This window comes from Rissa tridactyla, chromosome 2 (assembly GCF_028500815.1).
Source record: "Rissa tridactyla isolate bRisTri1 chromosome 2, bRisTri1.patW.cur.20221130, whole genome shotgun sequence".
NCBI lineage: Eukaryota > Metazoa > Chordata > Aves > Charadriiformes > Laridae > Rissa > Rissa tridactyla.
This window is the reverse complement of record NC_071467.1, coordinates 123,738,691-123,755,066: the sequence shown is the minus strand read 5'-3', so window position 1 is coordinate 123,755,066 and position 16,376 is coordinate 123,738,691. Positions and strand designations below refer to the sequence as shown.

At 40.1% G+C, this 16,376-nt stretch overlaps 1 protein-coding gene across 10 annotated transcripts in view; it reads left to right on the top strand.

Moving 5' to 3' along the window:
- The window catches only part of RBMS3 (RNA binding motif single stranded interacting protein 3), a 719,476-nt gene that overhangs the window by 450,061 nt on the left and 253,039 nt on the right, over nucleotides 1-16,376 (top strand). For all 10 annotated transcript variants that reach the window (XM_054189953.1, XM_054189954.1, XM_054189952.1 and 7 more), the window contains one exon: nucleotides 1,161-1,252. In XM_054189953.1, the coding sequence (XP_054045928.1) occupies nucleotides 1,161-1,252 (92 nt within the window). The remainder of the gene's footprint in view (nucleotides 1-1,160; nucleotides 1,253-16,376) is intronic.

Genomic DNA, 16,376 nt, shown 5'->3' with positions numbered 1-16,376 from the left:
ATTGTGGAATATATGCAGCTGCCTAAATAGGTGCTTGGCGAGATTTTTAAGTCTTCCTAACTCTGTTGAAATCTTTATGAGCAAGATGTTTGAATGCTGTTGAAGATCAGAGATAGCTAAGTGCTTAGAAGTTGTGGAAAGTCCATTTCTTGTCCTCTTTGCCCTCCTTTGTATCTTTAGGAAAATAAAAATACTTCCAGAATTGTTGATATCCAGTAGGAGCTGAACAGCACCGTTCTTGCTTGAGCATACCAAGTCTTGCTGGTTAAAGGAAGAAAAAAAATGGAGAGGGAAGAAGAGAGGATAGGAATTGACTGGCTGATTAATAAACTAAGCTAATGCTAATACTGGGAGTAGGAAAGCCACTTAAAAGCAGCCGATTATCCCTTGCCAATCCCTAAGATCTAACCTCACTAAGCTGCTGTTCAGATGATACCCTGAAGCAGTTCCTGGTAGGGACCTGGCTCTTGTTCCAGCAGAGAGGGCGGCGAGATGAAAGAGGTGTGGTTTAACCAGGCTTTGACTTTATTATCTTACCATCTTCTAGAGCTATCTGGCAGTCACTTGTAGAGTGCAGGTTGCCGTTTCTCCCTTAATTGCTCCCACCTGCTGGAAAACTCCCTGCCCTTACACAGATGGCCCCAGCCTGCTGCAGAGGCTCGCTGCCCTCCTCTTCTGAAGCTTAAACCTCCTATGGGTTCAAGGGAGGGGGAGCTTTCTCGTGAAACTAGCCATTGCAAGCTGTAGCTTTGTATATTGGTGTAGGCCGTGCTGCTGCATCCTCTTACAGAAGAGATGGGGCAGCACCAGAGCCCTGTGAGCCAGGGACCCCTCCTGCTACCACAGCCCCCTCCTGCTGCCAGGGACCTCCTATGTGTTAGGACAGATAAAGAGCTGCCTTCTCTCTCCATCTGCTGCACACCTTCCTGTACTTGGAAGCTTCACGTCATTGTGTTTCCTTGGTTTAAGCCCACTAGGTTTATGAGGACAAGTGTGAGAAATAGAAGTGTGATGGCTGATGGTGGTGGTAGTGCTACCAGAAGACTATGAGACAATGTGAGAGAATGGGAAGGGTTTCCTTCTTTATGAAAATAAAGTCTTTATCTAGTGCATACACATGGATAATAATGAAAATGTCTATTTATCTGTTTGTTTTTCAGGTTATGGTTTTGTAGATTTTGACAGTCCGGCAGCAGCACAGAAAGCAGTAGCATCTCTCAAAGCAAATGGCGTACAGGCGCAGATGGCAAAGGTAAGAGCAACCATGTTATTACAGGATAATCTGAGCTGTTGGGTTAAATTTCCGAGAGTTTGCTTTGCTCCCATTTTTCTTAAGGTTTTGGATTGCTTAGTCCAATTATTTTTTGTCCTTTGGCTTCAGCGCCTTATTCATCCTGTGGTTTATCTGTGTTCTTGAGAGCTGTTTCTCATGTGATGGGTCCTGCCCTGATACTCTCTGCCCGCTCTGGAGCGGGTTAGAAGATGGAGAGCGATGGAGTGGCAGAGTGGTTGGAAATGCCTTTATGCTGACTGCAGGGTGAAAGAGTTGTGTTTTCTTCACCTCAGAGTTGTCTTCATTCGGTTCCTTAGCCTTGGAATAGTTATTCTTTTCTGACATGCCTGGTGGGCTTCTCTGAAGGAGTGATTGACTGAACATAAGGAAAGTTTGATTGATCTGCCTTGGTTTGGCTTCTGCTGTCTTTTTATTTTGAGGACATAATGGAATTGTAGCAGGTTGCTGAAAGAATAGTTGCTGGAGGTTGTCTGGAGGTGACTGGCGTCGGTTGTTCAGAGAGGCTGCAGGAGCCATTGCTGTACATCTTGTAGCAAGCGCGGTGAGCTCAGATACTCTGGTTCTGGAATTGTCCTTTGTCCCCAAGCAAAGGGGCTGATGAGGAGACGGGGTTAGTAAATGACTGTCATGTGCTCTGGCTGTTGCCTTTCTGAAGGCATAATCACGTGCCTTTGGGCTCTAGACTGTGTCAACCAGCAAAAATAGCTGTTGCTTTGTACTTTCAAAATGCCTTGCCCTAGAATCACAAAAAGCCCTTAATATTGCCTGATTTAGTCTCTGCAGAAATGGTGCCGGCCTAGAATCTCAAACAGTAAAAACAAAGACAAATCAATTAATAAACATCACACTTGAAGATTCCCATTTAAAGGAATACTGGTGATTTAAACCTTTGTTTTTCAACAATATCATACTAAAAACATATGGGTTTTTTTTACGAAAAAAAAAATCCTTGGTGCTAAATGAGGTTCTTTTGCCTTCTGCTGAATTACACTCACTGTGCCTTAAAGTAGCTGGAAGTCATCCTTGTATTTCTGTTTAGCAGTGCCCCATGATGCAAGCTAGGCTGTTTTATCGGCTCTTATTTTTTATCGCCACATGTCAATAATAACTATTTGCTTCAAATGGGCAAAAGATGGCAAGCTGAAGAATGTGAACACTAGCTAAGGACTGTGCTATTTTATTTCTCAGATATACTGCGTCTCCTTGTTCAAATATAGGCAATTTCATGTATTAGTCAAGCTGTGAAAAAGAAACCAACGTTTTGTCCTGGTGGTTGATCTCAAATAGCCATTTCCGGGGAGGAGTAGATTTCTAACTACATAAGTCTATAGAGTTGTAGATTTAAAATTAGAGATTTAAAGATAGGATTAAAAGATAAATCTATATTTGGTATTCTCGTCATTCAGAACAATGAACAATTGCATGAGTGGAAATATCAAAACAGAAGGTGACTTAAAATACTGTGTTTTGGATTGTCCAGTGGTTTCTGAGGCCAAAAGCAAGGGTTAATGCTTTCAGAGTGGGAAGGGCTGTACCAACCACCAAGGTCTGTTTTCTGGGGAATCTGTGGTGGGAGCAGTTTTTTGCCCTTTGTGATTTTGAGGTGGCTGATGTGTACGTTTTGTTTGCATAAGGCTAACTGTATTTTTATTATTTAACCATGGTGCCTGAAATCCCAGATAGGAAAAGTCAGTTGTATATTTATCTTGAACTATCAAACGCACTGAAAAGAACCTATCTCTGAAAAAAATCAAAGTATTCAGAAAAAAAGTGGATTCAAAGGAAATTGAGACGACTCTACACAAAGTACCTCACATTGCTGAGAAGGCAGGGCCTGGGAAAGCAAATCTGTCTGGAGAAACATGTTAGGTCTTGCAGATGTTGGAAGCCAAGTTGCATAACAGGACTGAAAGACAACGTTACCTGCCAGTGTCTGAATTAACAGTGAGGGCTCAGAAGAGGTTTGAAGAAAGAGGCTGAAGAAGAATTTAGTCTCCACTTCTGGAAGTTTATCCGGAGCAGTTTTGTTTCAAGGACTGCTTTAATTAGTGGTGAATGGTGGCTATCAAATGGAATAAAAGAAAAAAGAGTAAGTGTGAAGAAATTGCCTAAACCTTTTGCATGCAATACCTTGAAAAAATATAGTCAGTGTCCTGTAACTTCTGTTCTGCATTGCAAAGCAGTGAAACTGCCTGTGCGGAGGGCCAGGAGGAGACTGTAACTTGGGTTCAGCAAATGTCAAAAATCTCAGTCCAGTTATGGATTCTTTTGAGTAAAGGTGAAAGAGGCATTGGCCAGCTTTTGCTATGCGCTGGCCTTCTCCAGTAGCGAGAGAAAGTATGCTGAAGCGTCGGTATAGTCTGGGATGTTTTCCTGGAGAGAAATCTTGCTCGGAAAGAGAAGTTCTTTCTCAGTTTTAACACAATATAATTTTTCTCTGAGAAATCCAGGAATCTTCTTTGAAAAACAAAAAGCAGAACTGAATCCCCACCCCTGTTGGCAAACAGAAGTATCTTGTGGATACTTGAGTAAAACATACTCATTTTATCGATGCTTAAATACAGCCACCTCCCTCATTTTTATAGCCTTTGGACACCCTTTTGGCTGATTTTGTTTCAGAGTGCTGCCTCTGGAAGAAGGTTAGACTCTGGTGGATCGGTGCTCCAAGTCCCATCACTGTTGGAAAACTTCTTCTGTCGAGGTTAATACACCCCGTAACCCTACGCAGGGAAAAACACCATTAAACGTGTTTGAATCCCTCTTTTTGTTCTCTTGGATGTTGCTCAGCCTGATGCAAAGTAGTCAGGAGAGGATTCAGCTGAGGGAGAGGAACAGCAGTATTATACCTGCAGAGGTAGTTGTGGTGGCTGGGAGGTGAGGCCTCATGGGCCCATGAATGACCGCCTGCTCGGTGGGATGAGGACTCTTGCAACCATGTGAGATCCAGGCTCTTGTACACGCGTGTGTTCTCACCTTGTCTCTTTAGCATTTCCCTTACAGGTACTCAAAGCAGAAGTTTTGACTACTGCCGTTGTCCTATGTTCAATGAAGTTCATCTAAGTTGTCCATTGTTTTCCAAAGTCCTTATTAATGGTTTCATTTATTGAGAAAAAATAATGCAATGGAGCTGCTGAGTGGTGGTTTCTCAGCTGGCCTGGATCATTTTACTATGTGCTTCCTGCTTGCCTTTGGAAATAACTCAGACATACAGATTCATTCGTACGTACGTAGTGCCTGCTTGTCCAGGCTGGTAGAGTCTGGGTGGGTTTTGTTTCTGTTTTCCTACTAAAAACGGCACAACTGATATGTCGCTGAGTAATCTCATAGGAATTGTTGATTTGGTTGTCTCTTTTTGCTAGGGACTACACAAGCTCAACACAGAAAAGACAATGCTTATGTGCATGGTTTATATATCGGTTTCAGTTTTTCCATCTGCTCTTTTCATGCATTTTCAAGAAAAAATGTTATAGATGGAACATGGAAAATTAATAAGGAGAATCTTAGTAATATAGGAGTTGGCTCACACAAGTAGGCAAGGAAGATAGTACACATGGAAAAGGTATCAATGCTCTAATGAAATCTGTAGCCACATCTATTCTTGGGATTTGCAGTAGTCCTTCACCCTGAATTACACATTCATGATGACACTTCTTAATCTGTTCTAGATATAAACTTCTAATGATATCAGGGAGTCTAAATCACCTGAAGAATCAATAGAAGTTAGTTATCTAAATAAATTGGAGGGTCTGAACTTGTGTCAACCCTGAAGTTGTTGGACTTTACAATTGTAGAATGAGTTTATACATTCATGGGCATTTTTGGGTCCTCTCTACCGTCTTTTATGTCTAGTTCTAGTCTGCTCTAACATCATGTCAAGTGGAAGTTCAGGCAAAGATAGGTTCTTGCAGAGAGTGTGTAATATCTTTATTATCTATTAGCCCATCAAGAATGTTGAAACAAACACATTCGCCAAGGATGCGTTTTCAATCCTGCTGAGATTCCAAATGCATTTTTTAGGTTTAATAATGATGCTTATTTGTATTTGATGATGCATATCTTCTCTGGGCTTTCCTTTTGTATATATAATGCGTTTAGACATCCTCAGTACCTGTGCAAGTAATGTGGAAACTAAAAAGATATTTAAGCAGTGTTGGCAGTTGTCTAAATCCAAGGAACATTTCTTGACTACTCTGCTGCAGTAATTGCCATCCAGAGGGTACACTGAAGGAGCTGGTTCTGAAAAAGGACTGTGTCGATAGGCTCTGATATGTTTTGCTTGACAAGGGAATTACAGAAGGTGATTTTGCTTCTTGTGTGATATCTTTTCTCATCTCTCCATCATGCAGAAGCTTAAATACAGGGAGTAATCACCATCTAGGTGAAGCATAAAAGGGACCTGTTTCCCACAGAACAGAGCCAAGTATAAGAGCTTCTGAAGATGAACAGAGAGATGGTTGGTCTATAGTTAAATAGACAGTTTTTCTCCAAGGACGATGGAAAAGAAAATCCCACGGAAGAATCTTCTTTATTTTCCAGGCTTTTGCATAGGTTTCAGGAATTGCTCTGGTATGAGTCAGCTGACCAAATAAGTCCATTCTGCCTGCTCATTTTTCAGATTCATTTTATCTTCTTTTTAAATTACTTCTTTTTTTTTCTCTGTCATATATCAATACTCTAAAGGGCTGTTCCTTAAAATGGAAACTGCAGAAAATGGAAAGACTCTTCAGTGAGAGCCCTTCATCCTAATATTTTTTTAATCTAGATTTTGAATGGAAAATTATAATTCTCTGTATTTTGCAGTTTAGAAGTTCATGAAAATATTTAATAAAAATGCTATCCTTACAAAATATGATATATGACCTATACAGGGAACATCTGATACACTGAATCTCACAAGCAGATTCTTAATTCATGATAGAAATGTCTGAAAATTTTAGCTAACCAAACTTCAGGATACTTTTTTTTGCGTTCTTGGACAATATTTGTGGATAGCAGCCTCATTGACTGAGTTAACTTTGCTTCTGATACCAAAGCAGGAGGCAAGGATTTTTAGAGTTCCGTATTGAAATTGCCAGGTTTCATTTTAATCCCATTCTTTAATTATCTGATCTCCCACCACCCCACAAAGCAAACTGTTCTATGAAGCAAAATATTTTGTCGGCTCTTTAAAATTATTTTCTTCGTTTGCTGCTAGAACAGGAGTTGGTGACACTGGAAACCTCAGCGTGCTCAGCAACGTAGGAGAAGCTGTCCTTTGCTGACTCTGGCCACCTTCCACGTTCCGAATGAATTGCAGAACCAGGCATGGGCTGCTGCTTCACCACTTGTCAGAGACATTTGGCACAACTGAGTGTGTGTGTGTGGAGTGCTCTGCAGTGAACGCTCCTTTTATCTTCCTAAAACGTTAACTATCTTTTCTTGTGTTTGTGCACAGTACATACTGACTGACCAATCCTGAATCGATTAACAATCCTGGGTTAAATAACAATGAAAAATTATAGCTTGGAAGAAGTGAAAGGCGGTTCAGTTTACATTTGTAAATTACAGCTGCCAGTGTCTCTCTCATTAGTTTTCTTTTACCAAGTCAACCACAGAATCATAGAATCATAGAAGGTGTTGGGTTGGAAGGCACCTTTAAAGGTCATCTAGTCCAACCCCCCTGCAGTCAGCAGGGACATCTTCAACTAGATCAGGTTGCTCAGAGCCGCATCAAGCCTGGCCTTGAATGTCTCCAGGCATGGGGGCTCCACCACCTCTCTGGGCAACCTGTTCCAGTGTCTCACCACCCTCATTGTAAAGAACTTCTTCTTAATGTCTGATCTAAACCTCCCCTGCTTTAGTTTAAAGCCGTTGCCCCTCGTCCTGTCGCTACATGCCCTTGCAAACAGCCCCTCCCCAGCTTTCTTGTAGGCCCCCTTTAGGTACTGGAAGGCCGTTGTAAGGTCTCCCCGGAGCCTTCTCTTCTCCAGGCTGAACAACCCCAACTCTCTCAGCCTGTCTTCATAGGAGAGGTGCTCCAGCTCTCTGATCATCTTTGTGGCCCTCCTCTGGACCTGTTCCAACAGGTCCATGTCCTTCTTGTGCTGAGGGCTCCAGAGCTGGACACAGTACCATACCAAAGGAGTTCTACAGAAGCAATAACCACAAGCTCAATAGCTTCATATAGTGCCACTTATCAATGCCATGCCCCCCTCATCCTTTCTCTCCTGATTACCTGTGTTGTTTTGCACAAACTGTCTTTCACTCATCTAATGGGGAATCGTAAGTTTTCCAGCTGGCGCTGGCCCTTAAATGCAGGGTTTGTAAATGCAGGATATTTTTTTCATTCCTTAAAGGATAGTGATTGGTGAAATAAAGACATTGAAGAGATGCTAAAATATTTGTTTGCATCAGGTTTTATCACAAAATTTCTTAGGAAATCTTAGGAAGATGTGCCTTTCCAAATCTGAAAGTTTTTTTCCAGATGAAACACTCTCTAAATGCAGGATTCAAATCACAGATGTGCTATAGCAAAGTGTAACTTTAAATTTCAGAAAATCTGCAATAGCAGATGATTGTGGTTTATGAGCTTCCTAGACAATCAAGACTAGCAGTTTCTTACAAAGGTGCTCACTTCTTTAATGTGATGGTTTGGGATGATAGCAAAGATACATGACCCTAGTGGGAGGACTTCATAGTCTCATCTAGCCTGGAAAATTTCATGCTTCTACCTGAGAACTATATGGTAGCAAATGTAAAATGAGCTTATGATCCTGTTCCCGCTTTTAGATGCACGTTCACAAGCCAACATAGAATGCATTAGCTGGAGCCATTCTTCCATTCTTGAAAGCAGAACATCAAGTAATCCTGGGGATATTAAAATCCACCTGTCCTTTCACACTTGCATGTATTGCTCCTAAAAACACATAGGTCAGTATGAATGGGGATGTGCATCGACAGTTCTGTACCACACCTGCCAAATTTATATACAAAAATTTCTTTGGGGGGTTTCAGAAGTGCTTAACTTAGCATAATTCTACTCTCTAGAAGTGAAAGGGACTTCATTGTTGATTAATGGAGAGGAATTAGGTCAGTGCTATGTTCCTTTGTTCCCAAAAATCTTAGCTCAGCACCTTTCTTAACCACTAAGTTAGCTTAGAAAATTTTACAGCGCATACGATCATGTTTGTTCTCTAGATATCACCTTAAATAGACCTTGCCATGGTATTTTACTTCCCTTTTCAAGCGCTGCTTTAGTTTCTAGATTAACTTGAATTTTTTCGTACTGTAACTTCATCTAAAATTAAAACATTCCTCTGCCTTTGAAAATTGCAATGTAAATAATCAGTAAATATATCCACCTCCATGCTACTAATGCCCTGCACCACAGAGCAGATGCTGATAAGTGAAAGATGTAGCCAACTTTTAGGCTGGAGAATAGTGGAATTACTGGGTTCTTTTCGGGTTATGAACTTCAGCCAAACAAGAATTGGCCTTTTTTCATAAATACACATTGTTCTCGACTTTCCTCTGACTTGGAACACATTTGAATTGGTAATAATACAGCTGAAATCCACAGAGCTTTGGCAATTTAAGCCGGCGAGAAGAATGGGGCTCCCTATCTTTAGCGCTCACATAGCTATACATCTTGGAAGCTCTTACACGCTCTTTGCAAACCCTTTATGTTTGCAGAACAGGAAATCTGAGTCCTGCAAATGAGTTAAACGCTGGAGTCAGATTCATTCTTTTTTCCCTCCATACTCAGGAAACTCCAAACGCCCCACGGAGGAGTTATCCGACCACAACTATGCAGCTTGGGAATCTGCAGCTCAGACTGAGAGAAACTATGTTCTAAATTCAGTAAGCACATCTTTACTCACCAGGAAAAACCCAGTGCACTCTGAAATGATCAAAAAACTGTGGTTTTAGAAAATATTACTGTGGTAGAAAATGGACGTAGCCTTTCTTTCGTGACATACCATTTAATCATGTTCTTCTGTAGCTCAGCGTGAGGACAATGCTTTTGTAAGGTGAGAAACAAGAAATCATTGTATCTAGCGTGCTTCCTCAGGAGGAGGAGGAGATGATTCACACGACCACCAGCGGGAGGATATGTGCATGTTTTCTGGGCTACGACTTCGTCTGGACCGAGACACAGATTCTGTAAAGCAATGTGATTTGTGTGAAAATCAGACCACTTGCAGATTATTTTGTTTGATTTGGAAAGCAGGTGTGCAAACTTTAGCATTTCTTCGGAGCTGATGTGAGTGCCTGTGTAACAACTCATCAGCCTGGAAATACACAGGTGCATATTCTGCCGGTAAACACAAATCTACTGGTAATAGGCATAGATATTCCCTGTGCACATATGCATCACCCTCTGAATATCTAAATCTTACTGTATTAGTGAATACTCTGCTTGTTATTTCCTTATTAATGAACGTTTCCTATTCAACCAACATGTCTGAGTGGTTTGGCGGTAATCTAAATAAATTTAGGTTTCGATGCAATTTTGTTCACTAATGAATGATAATTTCTGTCACTGGAAAAAACCTTCTATTTTTCCATTGTATAAAATTATCAGGTTAGGCTCTCCTCATGATACATGCAACAAACAAAGTCATGATGGCAGCTCAATGAATTTTTTATTCCTTGGACTTTCCCTTTATGTATTTGTGCTCAAAAAGGGAGGTTATTTGGGCTCAAAGAGGGAGGTTATGGTGATATGAAGGGTTGAATTCTATTTGCAGTCATGTTTGACTAACTTTGATGTGATCAAAAAAATGGTAAGTGACATAAGAACGTAAAACTGGTCATATCGGGCCAGAACAAAGGTCCCTCTGCCATCATATTCTCTTTCTGACAGTGCACTATAGCACTTGCCAACAGAGGAGTACAAGAACCAGGCAAGCATCTGAGGATACTTCCCCAGAGCAGTCTCCCAGCCTCTAGCAATTTGCACTTTGGGGTTTCCTGAGCTTGTATTGAATAGCCTTCTGTAGAACTGCCTCCTCACCCCCAAATAATTTATCCCGCCTTTTTTACACTTAAAAAGTTGGCAGCGCAACATCCTGCCCTAAGAAGTTCTTCAGTTTAACTATACGTTCTTCGAAGAACCGTCTCCCTTGCTTGCTCTAAACCTGCAATGTTGATTTCATTGATTGCCTGCTAATTCCTGTATTGGAAGAGACAGAAGGCTCTTGTTCCCTATGAATCTTTTTCATGCCACTTACGATTTTATAAAATGCAATCATAGCTTCCCTTAATCCCAGTTCTTTTTCTGCTTTTAAGAAAGATGTGCCAGGACGTGCATGTGTAAATAAGGATGTGGTTCTTAGAAGCAGGGAGCAGTTGCTAAGTAATGAACATGAAGCATGGTAAAGTGTTTTTGTAATCCGAGAGTGCAGCTGATGGGAAGCTTAGAGGGTCATTTTATATCAATATGCTGGACGTGAGTTGAGTATTGCTAATTCTGCATAGTGCTGCAGCCTGGGAAATGGGAAAATGGACACACAGAGGAAGAGTACATTTAGCTGATATCGGATATTTTGTAAGGTGTACCTCATTTTGTACAAGGATAAATGCACATATCTGATTAAACCTAGGAAGATCAATTTTTTAAATAAGAACTGTCAGCTTTAGAAAAAAATGTACCCCAAAATAATTGAAGTGTTAAAAAAAAGGAACATAACTATTCCTTTAAAGCAGCAAGTGAAAACAGTACAACCCCGAATATGAGGACATATTTTCAATGTTGTGTCAAAAGGAAGTATACCCTAGAAAATCCTATATCTGTTCATAAATAAGGCAAGAGAAATGCCCGCCTTAGATTCTGGGATTGTTTGATCCCAGCTTTCCTTAAATCTTAGATCAAATTAGTGTCTGTCATATGGCTGAACAATACCTGAAACTAATGTCACCAGTAGATCAGCATCTGGCCAATTCTGTCAGCAGGCTTGAGGACATTACCTTTGCCAGGTACCGTCAGTACCCCTGTGCTCACTGTATCTTGCGCTCACTGCTTGGGCACGATGTTACCAGCAATGCTTCAGCATGCACCTTCATATCTAAAAGGAGGAAAGGACTGCAGCAGATCTCATGCTGTGTAGAGGAATCCTTGTTTGGAAGGACTTATGTTAAATGCTATTCTGTTTTCCCTAGTGCTCACGAAGGAAAATGACCCTCTTATGAGCCACAGTCCAAAATGGTGGACACACAGGAGAACCTAGGGGCCTTAAATTGCCAGTTTCTCTAGATGTGAAGGCAGAAGGAGTCTTTTATTCCCAAGAAACCTAAACAAAGGTATGTCCTGGGGACCTGGGAGGTTTACACCTGCCAAAGATGGCCCTTACACTGCAGTAATGGAGGTACAAGGCTTGCTTCCTCTACTGAGCCTCATAACTTTGCAGTCTCAAAACCCATGAAGAACAATGAAGACTTTGATGTAGCAGCTGTAAATGCATTTTTGTCATTGGAAAGGTTGGACCTCCCCATGGAACGGATTTTCATAATATTTGATAGGTGGTATATTTTCCTCCTGTTAGAATGGATATAACTTTGCTTATCTGGGTGCCAGTAAGTAACAAAGCAAAGTGTGTTCAATAATTACCACTCATCAGTTATCTGCAATCTTGGTATTTTTATCAAGATTCAAAGAGGAAAAGAAATAGTGAAGAAAGGGAGTATGAGATGTTTTATTTTAAAGTCGGAAAATTTTGGAGTTTGGATAGTTAAGGCTTGGTGCTGGAAAGCTTGACTTTGAATTCCTCAGAACAAGTGGACATACCTTTCTGAGAGTTGTTACTGAAATTCGTGCCTGAGACATCATTTCTTCATGCAGTTAAATCATTCTTGGTTCTTAAATGCAGCTGACAGACAGGTAAAGAAAGACAAGACACCTTGAAGAAAAGCTTCCCCATCTTCAAAGGTGTCTTTACCACTTTACTCTCCCACTCAGTTAATACACAATGCTGTTTTAGTGCAGTTCTGTCTCTCTGTATGTGGACATGTTTTTTTAGGATGTGCATGCATAGTTGATAAGTATTCAAGTAAGTACATTTATAGAGGATCATTTAGAAATATTCTTGAGAAAATTTTATAATGTAATGCAATTCTCATGAGTAGAAAAAAGTATTACAGTGGTATTTTTATAGTACGTACTGTTGGAGTGGGACTATTTACTAGTAATTCTTCTAAGCACTGGGAATAAAATGCTGTGTGTTTTTTTTAGGAATGTGCTGTAGAAATAGGAAGGAAATGGGAGGTAAATTAAATCTTGGTCACATTCAGACAGTATTTTTTCTGCCTGTCAGCAAAAACTTGCAAAAAACCAAAACAACAACAAAACTGTAAAGTCTGAGATGAAATTTAGTGATTTACTGTCTACTTTAACTGTGCCTGTGGCTTGAAGTAGAGCTACACAGCCTCAGGGTTTCCCAGATATTTCCATAACTTATTTGTCCACTTTGCATAAAAGGTTGTGATCCCACCATTTATCTAAACATTTTCCTAGTCACCTACTCCAATTATAGCTTGTTATGGAAAACCAGGACTATCATTTATACAGTTCTGCTGCTTGATTAGAGTGATGCAACACAACGTAGCACGTAGAGTCAGTGCAGGGAGAATCTTTGCAGTTTCTTAACTTCCAAAAAATCTTTTCGCTTGCTTAAAAATTGTGCATCAGTGAAAGGTCACTTACTGCTATTAGCATGACCTAATTCACATCAGACTGCCTTCTTACTGTACAGCACATTTCAAGTAGTAACATGGTGGGTTTGGTAAAAGAGCTCGAACTGCTCCAAACGAGGTGGAAATCTGGCTGTAATGGGGCCGCAGGGGTCTCACTGCCTTGCCCTCCCTCCTGGGGCTGCTGTGTCTATGGTAATGGAAATGTTTCCCTTTCAGAATAAAAATTTCATTAGCTAAAATACATAATGGCTCTCTTTTCTATGATCAGTCTTCTAATTCTTCTTGAAGTCTGGCTTTCTATGTTAAAGAGGAGTGTTGTATGCAGGCTCTGCTTTGCTTGAAGTTCAAATAAATAATTTCATCTTGCATGATTGTGCTATTGCATGCTGTTCGCTTCTCTTGAGTATATAAGTAATTTCCAGATTGGCTTACGGGAGTACATTGAAGAGGCTGGACATTTTGTGTCAGTCATCAATTAGATTAGTTACCAGGGTACCTCTCTGCACTCCTGTAAGTGGCTATTGTGCTGCCTGTCTTTGATCACAAGACATCTGGGAAGCCTGGTGCAGGCTTATCTAAAGGACATGGTCTGACAAAGTAGCAACTTGGGCACTTTTCTCCTGGGAGCGTCATCTAGTATCTTATCCTTTATACTGGATTTTACTAACGGTTTCTCCATTTCTTTGGTCAGAGGTCTTTTGAACTTGTAGTAGCTGAGACCTGGAACGCTTTATACTGTGATGAAAACCTCTCACAAAACAGAGCCCCCTTATGTCATCCTGTCTTAACGGTCCATAAATCAGATGAGGCATTGAGTGATACCTGTAAATACTGTTTATTGCCTGTTTGCTGGTAACCTCTTCTATGTCAGTCTTTCACATAATATTCTGGAAATTTTTCCTAGTGTTCTTTGCCTTCAGCAAATGGTTTTCCTTCTGTAACATCCATATTTGTTCACATGCAAGTGCAGTCCTTTAATTTTAGTCTCCTCCACCTCTGTCAATCCACATGAAGCATTTGTAAAGCAAAATGATATCCCGTTTGCATCCTTACTTTTGCTATTGTAAATACACCGTATTCTTTTTGAGATACACCTGCACACTTATCACCATCCTGTTGCAGTTATGTGAATTTTGGATCCAAGCTGGCTTGCATCTGGCTGTTGCACGAGGTGGGCAAAGTGAAGTGGTGTTTTTAGGAGAGACCAATTCTTCTTGTGATATTCCACTGATCGATAGCGCTTTTCTGTACCTTTTCCACTTACGATCCATCTTTCCTGAACGTGGTTGAGGAGAGCTGTACGTTATTTTTCAGAGAAGGTCTTTGCAATGCTGTAGTACCATCTCTCAATTGGGCAGTACCTTGCCTAATATGTATATTTTACTACCTTTTAGTCAACTGATGAGCACCCTAGAGTTTGCAGCAGAAACTCTTATTTTTAGCAAGTGTATAAACTGCATTATCTTGCATGTTGCAGTATTAAATTTCATTTGCTCTTTTAAAGTTAAATCTCAGAACGCTTTACCAGGTTTTGAGTCAAATGCAGTTGTTATAAGTGCAAGTTTTACAATGAACCTCCAAGCGTTTGCAAACGTTCACAGCTAAAGATCTGTTCTTCGGCTTGTCTTTTGTGATTATATCAACTGGTTGGCTGTTGTTTAACACTGTAAATGTGACGGCTCAATATCATCAGTTGTGCTAGAAAAGTCTTGCCCAGTGTCCTAGAGCTTATTTTCCATCTGTGTACAATTCCAAAAATATAGTAAGCTAAATAGGAGATATAGAAAATAAGTTCAATATCTGTGTTTCTGAACTTCAAATGCTTTCTAAAATGCTACATTTCACAAAGAAAAGTGGAAATTAGAAAATGCCAGTAGAGGGTAGATGAGTTTGTAACATATTAAATCTTGGTATTTTTGCTCTAAGGGACATTTACTTCAATCATGATAAAATCTCACATGCTTTAAGAACTGAGGATTGGGTTCCATGGGGTCAGCAGGTTTTTATTACCTTTAAGATTATTTTTAAACAAAACCCACCAACAACTTTGTTTTATCTATGCAGATATTTCACTGCTAAAAAGTTTTAACGTGAAGATAGAATGGTGAGAAATATAGGCCTGAGTTACAGATCTGTAAGAAGCAAATGGGTATTTTACTACTTCTCCTTTCATGTTTTTGGTTGTTTGGGTGGGGTTTTTTTGTTAGAATTACTGTTCACATAAATATTACATTGAGAAAAACCTTGAGACATGCAAAGCATATTTGCTAAGAGAATGATCTGCCCTGTTCAAATTGGCACTCCTGAGAGATGCACTTTTGAGATATAGTTGTGTCTAATATGTGATTTAGACAACTATGAAGTCTTGCTGTCCAAATATAGATATCCAGATGACAGATGCATATACAAATATTCTTCAGGGAATCAAGTTCAGTTGTTTTAAGACAGAACTTGATTTTTGTGAGCAGGAGCTCAAATATGGAAGTTTGGATGATTTAGTTGACCCTCAGCCTTGTTGGTACTACCACTTCTAATGACGTTTACTGATAAAATTGCTCAGAGCTACATAGTAGTGATTTGTGGTTCTGAAGTTCACTGGTTTAGAATACAGACCTATATTTTTGGACCCAAAGTAAACAGATGCATTCAGCGTGCAATGCTGGAATACAAAGTCTTCTATTAGGAAGATGTGCTGGATTGTTTCAAGATTTTGGCCTCCTGCTGATATGAAGCTGATATTCCACGTATGTAAAATGCTTTGCTGCCTCATCTGTGTTTATTGTCATCTTTTGCATCAGAAATGGAATATATTGGGGGTTTTCAATCAACAAATGATCTCTGTTGATCTTTTAATTCTGTTAGCACTTGTTCTTAATTTTTGTTTTTTAAAAAAAATAATGCAAGGTAGTATGTATTTGGCCAAACCCCCCTCAGATCTTTGATGTTGCTCTGCTTGGTCATCAATAACGTAACTACCCCCACTTAACATATTGATTAAAAAAAACGAACTTTTTTTTGCTTTAAAAACAAACAACAAACATTGTTTTTGTATAGACCTTGTTTTTATTAACGACCCTTAATGCTGTGTCGCAAGATTTTATTCTGGAAGAATTTAGGAATAAGGGGTCAGATTTGCCTTTAAAATTCAAGTCCCACCTAGAGGAAAATATCCCTTTTAAACTCTTGTGTTTGTCCATGAGGGCCCTGCATGCCTACTGTGGATATTTTGAAGCCCAAAGGCAAAGCCGAGGTAAAGAATCCTGCCCAGGGGTCAGCTTGGCCCATTAAGCTGGAAACAAAATCTACCAGTCTGGCCTTCTGGGCGACTCTTAGCAAATTATCTGTGGCAAATTATTATCCACAGTCAGTGGTGTGTGCTTTGGCCCACTGAATCCATGAACCATCTCCTCCA